The 9,064-nt window shown below is 56.1% G+C and overlaps 4 protein-coding genes across 4 annotated transcripts in view; 3 read left to right on the forward strand and 1 right to left on the reverse strand.

Annotated features, from left to right (window-relative positions):
- BDZ99DRAFT_575954 (uncharacterized protein) overlaps positions 1–1,399 on the forward strand; it is a gene marked incomplete at its 5' end in the record, with an annotated part of 1,883 nt that extends 484 nt beyond the window's left edge. The window contains 2 exons of the mRNA XM_033728523.1: positions 436–601; positions 782–1,399. Coding sequence (XP_033570413.1) covers positions 436–601; positions 782–1,270 — 655 coding nt within the window. The 3' untranslated portion in view covers positions 1,271–1,399. The remainder of the gene's footprint in view (positions 1–435; positions 602–781) is intronic.
- Positions 1,400–1,852: 453 nt separating this feature from the next.
- On the reverse strand, positions 1,853–2,197 carry BDZ99DRAFT_364189 (uncharacterized protein; the record flags this gene model as incomplete). The annotated part of the gene is made up of 1 exon (XM_033714722.1): positions 1,853–2,197. A coding segment is annotated over one exon (345 nt), but the record flags the coding sequence as incomplete, so codon positions are not given.
- Positions 2,198–4,208: 2,011 nt separating this feature from the next.
- Positions 4,209–6,346, forward strand: BDZ99DRAFT_165029 (uncharacterized protein). Its single transcript, XM_033712903.1, has 6 exons — positions 4,209–4,374; positions 4,545–4,730; positions 4,784–4,840; positions 4,984–5,103; positions 5,159–5,362; positions 5,419–6,346. The coding sequence occupies exons 2-6, from the start codon at positions 4,649–4,651 to the stop codon at positions 6,165–6,167; spliced, it is 1,212 nt and encodes a 403-aa protein (XP_033570415.1). The 5' UTR covers positions 4,209–4,374; positions 4,545–4,648; the 3' UTR covers positions 6,168–6,346.
- Positions 6,347–7,181: 835 nt separating this feature from the next.
- Positions 7,182–8,381, forward strand: BDZ99DRAFT_165045 (Pre protein translocase Sec Sec61-beta subunit). Its single transcript, XM_033712904.1, has 4 exons — positions 7,182–7,443; positions 7,700–7,901; positions 8,051–8,146; positions 8,204–8,381. Exons 1-4 carry the CDS (start codon positions 7,441–7,443, stop codon positions 8,236–8,238), a joined length of 336 nt encoding a protein of 111 aa, XP_033570416.1. The 5' UTR covers positions 7,182–7,440; the 3' UTR covers positions 8,239–8,381.
- The last annotated feature ends 683 nt before the right edge of the window (positions 8,382–9,064 follow it).

Genomic DNA, 9,064 nt, shown 5'->3' on the forward strand with positions numbered 1-9,064 from the left:
TCACACTTGCAGGCTGCCTTGTTGATTTATAACAGCCCGAGGGCGCCCGAGAGGTTGCTCTTCTCGATCCTGCAAACTTGCGCCTTTGTCTCTGCAACCTTTGCTTATGCTGTCTGGGTTGACGTTGAATTGTGAAGAACGCTGCGCGTTGGTGATTTGAGACGATTGAGAGGTCTGCGTACTGCGTACTGCGAACTGCGAAGCGTTGAGCGCACCGAGGGATTCCCGAGAGACACCGGACGGGAGCGACGTGTGACAACAAATACAACCGTTACTTGGAGCTTTCGACAGCGTCGAGCTACTCACACCACTACACATGGAGACGAGGAGCTGTGATGACCATGGCCGGTACGTTTGTGTCAATACTTCTGATTGCACGGTCGCGACAAGCTCCATAAGATCGCATTCTTCCATACCATACTAACAGCATCATAGCCGGCTTACCCTCGTGCTCAGCGCCCTCTCCCTCCCCACCCACCTCCTCTCCGCGATAGCACTCCAACACCTGCCCACCGACCCGCTCCACCTCGGACTGAACTTCTCGCTCTACTGCATCTGGGCCGCCGCGTTGTCGTTTCTGGGACTTGTTGGAGCTGTGAAGGTATGTTTTGCCGCCCTCTCTCCTCCCCCTCTCCAGCACCACTCCACCTCAAACAACCCCTAAATTTCGCTTTCCAAACCACCACGCAAACCCAACCCACCAACCACCAAACCCCCCTAACCTGCCCTCCTACCTCCCCAAACTTCCCAACCCCAATCGCTAACGCTTCTTTTCCTCCAGCGCTCCCCGTCCCTCACAACAATCTTCTCCCACCACCTCCTCCTCGACGCCCTCATTTCCACCATCCCCCGACTACTCCTCCCCGCCTTCGCCTCCCTGCCGCGCACCCTCTGCGCCGGCATCGAGTACCAGCGCACCATCCTGCCCCCGCGCGACGCCGAGCAGATGCTGGGCTTCTGGACCGCCGAGCGGTGCCGCGCGAGCCTGTGGGTTTTACAGATCGTGATCGGGCTAGTCGTGGTGGCCATGACGGGCGTGCAGTGGTGGTGTGCGCTGCGGGTGCGGGGGTATGCCAAGTTTCTGGAGTTTGAGGGGGGGCGGAAGTCGGGGAAGGGGAGGGTGAGATCAGTGGACGAGGAAAAAGGGCGCGCGGGGAGGCGGGTGAGGTTTGTGGATGAGGTGGAGGTGGATGGGGAGAAAGGGGGCGTGGGGTGGGAGGAGGATACAAGGAGGACACGGTTGATGTGTGCGGATATGAGGATGAAATGAGTTGGGAACGGTTGATCTAGAGACGGTTGATGAGCTGGAACGCCGTCGCTGCTTGGATAGTGGGTATCGTCGTAGAAAGAGACGAAATGAAGAAATATTACAATTTACCATTAAGCGTGTTGCTTTCCTAGTCGTCGGAATCATCGCCGCCATCTTGCACAGGTCCCGCGTCGTCTTCCTCCTCAAACTGCACAGGCATATCGATATACGACACCACCTCCGACTTATCTGCCCCCCCCCAAAAAGAAACATTAGCATTCATCCCCACAACAGTGTCCCCCACCCCATAACCAAAAACCCACCTAGCTTCCACCTACCACTACTCCAACACGTCTCCCTAACCCACAGCTCTCCCCTCTTCTCCTCCCTCCAAAACAAAAACCCCCGGCACTCTCTTCCATTATCTAACCACCGCGTATACGTCCGCACCCCGCGAACCCCACAGCTCCCGCACTCACACCCGCACTTCCGCCACGCCTGCACCGCCCCGCAATGCATGCACATCTGCTCCACCCGGCTCGTCCACCCGTTCCCCTGCCCGGACCCCGGCGCGACCCGCACGACGCGCGCGAGGCGCGTGACGTGCCAGGCGCAGAAACGGGCGGGCAGCTCGACGACTTCTGTGCGGCGGCCGCCGGTGGACGCGGAGTAGGGCGCGGGGAGGCAGGTGGGGCTGGCGGCGGAGTTGAAGAGGGAGGCGGGGTAGGTCGCCTTGCAGAGGACGCAGCGGATGAGGTTTGTCGGGGAGGGGCGCTGGAGGTAGGCGAGGCAGGCGAGGCGGGCGCAGCGGGTCAGCGGGGTGGATTTGCGGAGGGGAGGGAAGGTGTTGTTGAGGGCCGGGTGGGTGAGTTTGAGGGAGAGGATGGCGTCGGGGGGGAGGTGGGCGGCGATGGAGAGGAGGAGTTCGGGGGGGAGGGCGAGGAGGGATGGCATTTTGATAGGCTTGGGGAGGAAGATGCGCAGGTGTGGAGGATTTTGGGGGGTCGTGGAGTGGTGTATACTGTCGAAGTGTGTGCTAGGTGTGCGTTGATATCCTGGGAAGTGGTTCCGGTGGCTAAATGGGAGTAGGGTTGGTTAATGTAGTTGCGACTCTACTATCTATTGGGGACGCTGTTGTTAGACAGCAGGCAAACGGCCAGTTAGTATCAAGTCATATGTGCATTTCTCTGACGCACGAGAGAGAGACGTGAGGCATGCCTCGAACTTAACCGCAGGTGTACGTGCGTCCTTTGGATCATGCTGTGGTTGACCTGTCAGGCTGATGAAGTCCAGTTAAGTTTGGTGACCTTGTGTACGGTAGGATCCGACGCAGTGGGAGCCTTGAAATTGCCCTGCTGATTTCTACATGGGGACTAGTTGGTGAGAGTGAGAGATGAGTACGCTTATAGGATTGCGCGTGACGGTTGGATACTAAGGTATTGTACGATGGATGACACTAAGCGTGACATTTGGTCTACAGCCAAGAGTGACGGCGTTGTGAAATGATGTAGAGATCGATACAGGATGCTCAATACGAAGATGACGAAGAAAGAGAGATAGAGCAGAATGACTGCATACGTAGACGAATCTTGCTTTTGTGGTCTGCAACCTACATAGAGATCGCTGTAACAAAGCCAAGGCTCACCAGGACTGTTGCAGGTGCTTCAACGGTGACCGAGTGATACAGGTGCACTGGGTTGACGTGAGACAGGCGGCCAACCCATTTATGAGCCACCCGTTGATGTTGCTGCACCGCTTCTAACCTTTGCAGGGCCACGGCCTCGTACCAGGTGTTCTCCAGATGCACGCGCGGGTTGCGCCCTGCACACGCGGAGCATGTTGCCCCGGACAGCCGCCAGCATGTGGTCGCGGATGGGCTTGGCTTCGGCGTGCAGGGCGCAAAGAAGCAAATTCCCACGGCCAATGCTCTGTTTAGCGCTGCAACCGCTGGGCCGCTGGGCGGGTGGGCTCGAGTGACAGTGGCGGCTGCATCATCTCCGCATCCCAGGCCGTCCCGATGCCGAGTTTTCCAGAGAGCTGCGTCTGATCGTTGCCCGTTAGGCGCGGAGAGTGATGATAGGCGGGCACTAGGGCTAGCGGGCAGTTTCTGGTGTTGGAAGTGAATGTCTGCTCTCGGATGCAGGGCGGCGTGGTAGGTCGACCCCGCCGTCCTGATGCAGATACATCGGCACGTGATAGACCATAACGATACTTGTCGTCGCGCTTCATCGGACAGGAGGAAGCGTCGGTAGACAGCAACAGGCCGCGCCGCGCGCACGAGGAGAGGGTGTGGTGACTGGGGCCTCCCATGGCATTCGTGCGTCCACGGCTGGTGGCTTGAAGGAAGACACCTCCCACCCGCTCACGCAGCTCTAACGGTAGGTGGCAGGGATCGAGTCGTGCTGCGAGAGGTGGGGTGCTTGCATGAGGACTTTTTCTGGCGCGCTGTCCCGAGGCCAGCAGCACCCACCAGCCCGGCAACCCCGTTGCGACCCAGTATTTAGAGCGCCGAGTGCAGACAGAATGCACGGCTGCAGAGGCGCGCGAGATACAAAACTTGTCGCGGCTTCATTTCGTCCATCGTGGGGCTAGGGAAAGGAGGCGGCCGGCATCGCGCCGTTGCGACCACTACGACCTTCCCTGGCCGGCCGCCGGTGGAGCATCCATCGCTAAATCGACCTGCATCCATCCACTACAACCACAGGTCTGCCAGCCTGAGCGCCGTGGGCCAGTGGGTGGGAACGTCATGAAGCGCGTGGGCGCCATGGAACTGCGGTATCGCCCGCCACTTGGGCGCTGTGTTTACCTGTGCCAGGCAGAGCCCAGCGCGGTGAAGAACGAGAGAGGCATGTTAGATATCGAGGCCGCTCGGCTCAGAGCTAGAATGGCGTGCAGGCTCGCCGTGCAGAGGCCCAAGGGCCCGTAAGCGGTGTTAGCGGCAGAAGGAAATGAACTCGGGACAATATACGGATATCCGCTCTCCTTTCAACTTCTGGTCGAGTCTCTCGTCCTCTTCATCCCACCCTCCTTCCTCTCAGCCTCGCTGTCGCCTCTCTCTCCTCTGCGGTCCCGGCAGACTTGCAGACTGGTCACTCCTTCACCCGCTCTGCCCTTGAGATTCCTCGGTACGTTGCTGCCATCTGCCAACCTCCGCCGTGCCGTCCTCTGGCGCAACAAAACTTTTCCCACCACTGGCCCGGATCCTGCTCCTCCACGCCCTCAGCAAGCCACTGCTGCTGATTCATTGTCTGCCTATGTGCGACTTGCATCGCTAACTGTTACCTGTCCCCTACAGGCTCCCTCTTCGCCGCTTCACCCCCGGCCGCTCGTCGCCTCCACCTAATATCTTCCCTCCGAGCCCACACTGCGCCCGCCGCCTTTCTCTCCCGTCGTGTCGCCATGTCCTACTACGATAATGCCTCCTGGCCGGCTCCTGGGCGACAGCCCTCGTGGGAACAGCAGCCTCCGCCCTCGCGCTCTGGTACGTCCTTTGGCTGCTTCGCATACATTACGACACTCAATAACAATCCACAGGTGCCAGCTCCACCGTGAACCGGGATGAGATCGTCGCCTTCAGCGCCCAATTCGAAGGTATGTTAGTTGCTATGGTCTACAACTTTCTCTCAATTCGATACTTTGGCGAAAGGATCGGTGGCTGTTCTGTGGACAGTCACTTGCAATCGCCAATTACGATGAGGTAAATTCACGTTATGGTAGCTGATCAATTGATGCAGAGGTCGACCGTGCTGCCGAGAACCTCGCGAAGAGCGGAAAGTCCTTTGGTGTGGGTACTCCTGGACCTGGTCGTCGGGACTCCATGCCCATCAACGCAGGACGTCCTTACTCCGAGTATGGTAAGACAGCCCTCAAAAACCCCTAAGTCTCTCAATTGATACTAACCTACCCCAGGCGGACCCCAGCGCCACCATTCCGTGAGCGAATACGACGGCATCCGATCGCACTCCGCGTCCAACCTTCAAGGCTACTATGCGAACCAGCGCTTCGCCCCTCGCCCCAACGACGCCGATCAGATGGCCCAGGCTAAGCGGAGGATGGCGGCTCAGCGGGAGCGGGAATTGCGAAATTATCATCAAGAGCAGCAGTATCACAGGAGTAAGGACTCTGAATCTGGGCAGTAAATGTAAAAGGATTGTTGGTTAACGGTTCAGGTGTACATGCAGACGTTTCTGGTGCGAAATCCGATCGATCCATGAGTCCAAATGCGATGAGTGAAGAGGACCGTCGTGAGCTCATTGCCCGCCAACACCGTGCTCTCTACGGCGACGGCTCCACGCTGTACGGACCTGAGGGCACCCGTACCTCCAGCCAGGACGCTCGAGTCGCCACCAGCTCCGCCGGCCGCGGTGCCTCTCCCTTGGCCTTTGACCCCTTCGGTATGCAGTCCCAGGGCGCCTCTGGTGAAGGTTCTGTCCAGATGCCATCTCGGGAGCAGATGTCGAGCAAGGACACCAGTGCAGGAGCTCAGCAAGAACGTGCCACCAGCAACTCTTCGCCATCCTCCTCTCAACCCAACACCTCGTTCAACCTTTTCGAGAACGCGCAGCAGTCCAGCCGCACATCCAACTCATCCCCTGGCGGATCTCCACCCCGCCAAGGGGCAAAGGCCGCTACAGGTGTAGCTCCAATTGGCACTCGTCCTGCTCAGAACCAGGCATCGCCCCCGGGTGCTCCTCTAAGCAAGCGGTCCACGACCCCTCTCCCTTCTCCTTTGAGCTACTCGTACAACGCCAGTGAGCAACAAAACAACAACAATAATAACGACCACAACTCGTCTGCTTCGTCGAACCCGTCGTCCAGCGTGGCAGACAAGGGTGTCGGTCTTGGCTGGGGCAGCAACAGCGGCGTCTGGGGACCCTCCAAGAATACCCTTGGTGTCCAAGCCTCCGTTTGGGGCTAGAAAAATGTGATATTTTGGTGGAGTTTGATCGATGCACAATCCGGAGTTTCTGCATTCAAGGTGTCCCGGGCATTATTGTGTCGGTCTTGGTTGGGGCTGGGGGAAATCGAACAAATGGTCTGGTCTGGTCGGTCGGTGCAAAAAGTCATCCTGGGAAACAAAGGGCCTATTCTTCCTCTCTGCATGTGTCGGCATGCGTTCGTTGCATCTTCCCTCGGGGTCTACATGGGCGGGCGTGCGTCGTGCTCAATCTGTCTGTCTCTCTGCGCAGGGCTGGGAAACTTTTGGCGGGTTCCATCTATTCCTCATGGGAATATCTGGGGTCTTAGCTGTGTACACGGGCAATTCGGGGAGTAGTTATTGCTTTGCTTTCTTGTTCAAGGTTGGCTGGGTTCTTTCGTTGGGATCTGCCATATTTGAGGGTTTCGGTAGTTCGGCGGTGTCTGAGATTTTAAAGGCTTTGTAACTTTGGGGCTGGGTCGGATTGCTTTTGGGAAGACGGACGGGGGGTCTGAATATCTGTCTAGGTCTTTCGTTAAAACAGGCAACTTGTGCATGGACCGGGTGGTGGTTGCGATCTGGGTTAATGGGAAAAAGTTGTTTTGCGAGATTGAGGCTCTTGATGCTTGCGGTGATCTCCATAACTTAGTTGAACTTGAAACACGGGAGCATGTGAAGATGTCTTAGGTGTCTTATTTACTAACGGGCGCTTATCCCGGAGAACTAGCATTTTTCCTGTTGATGATGACCCCTGAGTACACGTGACTTGAATGTGCTCTGGGGCGAAGAGGTGAAATGCGAGATGCTACTATGTCCGTACAAAGGTACCAGTTAATACACATATCTATCCTAACTCAGTTACGCCGTGAATATTGTACTGTTTCTGTATTTTTGGGTCTACATCTAGTCTTCGAAGTGTTTCATCTCAAAAGCTCAAGGTGGCTTTGACATACATTCATCCAGCGCAACCTCTTCAATATTTTCATGAGACCATGTATTGGAGCTTCCTCTTGCCAATAAACAATTGATGGTTTCAGAGACCTTCTGTCAAAACTATATCATCGTTAGCGTGCTGTTCTTCTTTTTATGCACCCTTTCACAAAATGCAGCTCGAATTTAGGCGAGGCTAAACCTTGTTCATCAAGTTTCTAGAAGCGTGTCCTCAACACCACGCTTCCATCTCCAGTACCACCCCCGACAACATAAACTCGACGCTTCTCCCTCTACCTCTACCAATTCTAGCCTCTCGACTCTCTACGATACATCATTCATCATGGTAAGCATATCTCTCTACTCCACAGCAGGGCACACCACGACAATTGAGCACCGCCATCAAGCTCCTGAACCCGACCATCGGCGCGCCCACCCTGCTCATAAGATCAATCGCTTCGCTATAAATCGCAATTATACTGAATTCCCCTCCTCGACCAAGCGCACTATCTCAACAGAGATGGCTGGCCTCAGTCCCCTTTGCTTGCCCAAGTCCACGTCGCATATTCCACAATACACAAGCTGACTTCATTCTCTCACAGTCTTCGCCACGCCCCCAATCCCCCACCAACCCTCCCTCCACCGGCTCCTCCACTGCGCGCACCGTCTCTCCCCGACCCCCAGGAGGCCCTGCGACCGTAATGAGGAGGAAGGCGGCGCAGGACCGCGCTGAGAAGACCGCGAATCTGAGGCCTAGCAGCACGCGGGCTGCGGGCGCGGGTGGAAGCAGCTCGACGATGTTGCGTGAGTACACTGTTTCCATTGAATTTTGTGGCTTTGAAGGGCTTGGACATGGAGATTCCACTTAGGGGTCCATAAGCCTGGAATGAATTGCGGATCATGGACTTGAGGGCAATGGAGATATGAACGTATGCTAATAATGGTGCGCTCAGGACTCTACACCGATGAATCTCCCGGATTGAAGGTCGACCCGGTCGTTGTGATGACACTTTCAGTCGTCTTCATTTTCAGCGTCGTGGCGCTACATGGTACGTTCGAACCTCCTCTCGAGCCTAACCTACGTCTGCTAAAGTAACTCCCTTTAGTCATCGTAAAGGTTATGAAAAAATTCTCATCATAGACGCGACATCATCAAATGGAAATCCGACGACTGGGGATCCAGCCGCGCGCCCTGCAGCGGCGCACATCGCTAGCACCTGTAATCGGCCACGCCGATCTCATTCAAACCCAACACCATTCCAAACAAACTTTTCCTTGGGTCCGATAGCGCTGAATTCCGGAGTGGGAAAAAGTTGATTTTGAGGTACTTTGAACGGAACGGGTGGGTTAGCTGGACGGGCAAGGGACCTACTTGCATACGGGCTGTATTATAAGGCATTGAATTGGAATCTTCTTCTCGCGGTCTCATGGGCTGTACTTCGGAATTGCGGTGCCTAAAGTTAAAGACAACTAACGTCAATAGCACCGGGTCCGGTATCAGTTCCGCAAGTCATTCGGTACGAAAAGCCAAATCGGAGTTTCAGTACAAGGTCAAAATGAGCGTGTCAAACACCCTGTACTTCTCCAACCTTTTCCTTTCACAAACTCAAGCCCTCATCTTTTCCAAAACTCCATCAGTTCCACAAATTTCATCCTCGCCGCCATCCTCACTCCAACACGTGACAGACCTTCCTCTCAAAACACCCGCATCACGCCGTCTTCCCAAAATACGGCACCTCCGCCTTCGGCGCCAGATTCGTCACAATACTATGCTTTGAACTTCCACTTCCCCTCCTGCAGCACCCAATGATCATCGCACTGCTCATAAACACGATACGTCTTCTCCCCCTCCGTCAGCGCCTTACGGTCCCACTGCGAAAAAAAATAAGACTGCCCCACACCCACCACCAACAGCCGTCAGCATTCCAACCCGGGGGGATCCGACTCACTACGAATACACATGCGCT

The sequence above is a fragment of the Mytilinidion resinicola genome (assembly GCF_010093595.1).
Source record: "Mytilinidion resinicola strain CBS 304.34 unplaced genomic scaffold BDZ99scaffold_26, whole genome shotgun sequence".
Lineage (NCBI taxonomy): Eukaryota > Fungi > Ascomycota > Dothideomycetes > Mytilinidiales > Mytilinidiaceae > Mytilinidion > Mytilinidion resinicola.

Bases quoted from the DNA above. Each gene is read 5' to 3' on its own strand.
- BDZ99DRAFT_165029 (XM_033712903.1), top strand. From the start codon at position 4,649: ATGTCCTACTACGATAATGCCTCCTGGCCGGCTCCTGGGCGACAGCCC. The intron at 5,104-5,158 runs GTAAGACAGCCC...AACCTACCCCAG, and splicing joins ACGTCCTTACTCCGAGTATG to GCGGACCCCAGCGCCACCAT. The intron at 5,363-5,418 runs GTAAGGACTCTG...TTAACGGTTCAG, and splicing joins AGAGCAGCAGTATCACAGGA to GTGTACATGCAGACGTTTCT.
- BDZ99DRAFT_165045 (XM_033712904.1), top strand. The intron at 7,902-8,050 runs GTGAGTACACTG...TGGTGCGCTCAG, and splicing joins AAGCAGCTCGACGATGTTGC to GACTCTACACCGATGAATCT. The intron at 8,147-8,203 runs GTACGTTCGAAC...AACTCCCTTTAG, and splicing joins CAGCGTCGTGGCGCTACATG to TCATCGTAAAGGTTATGAAA.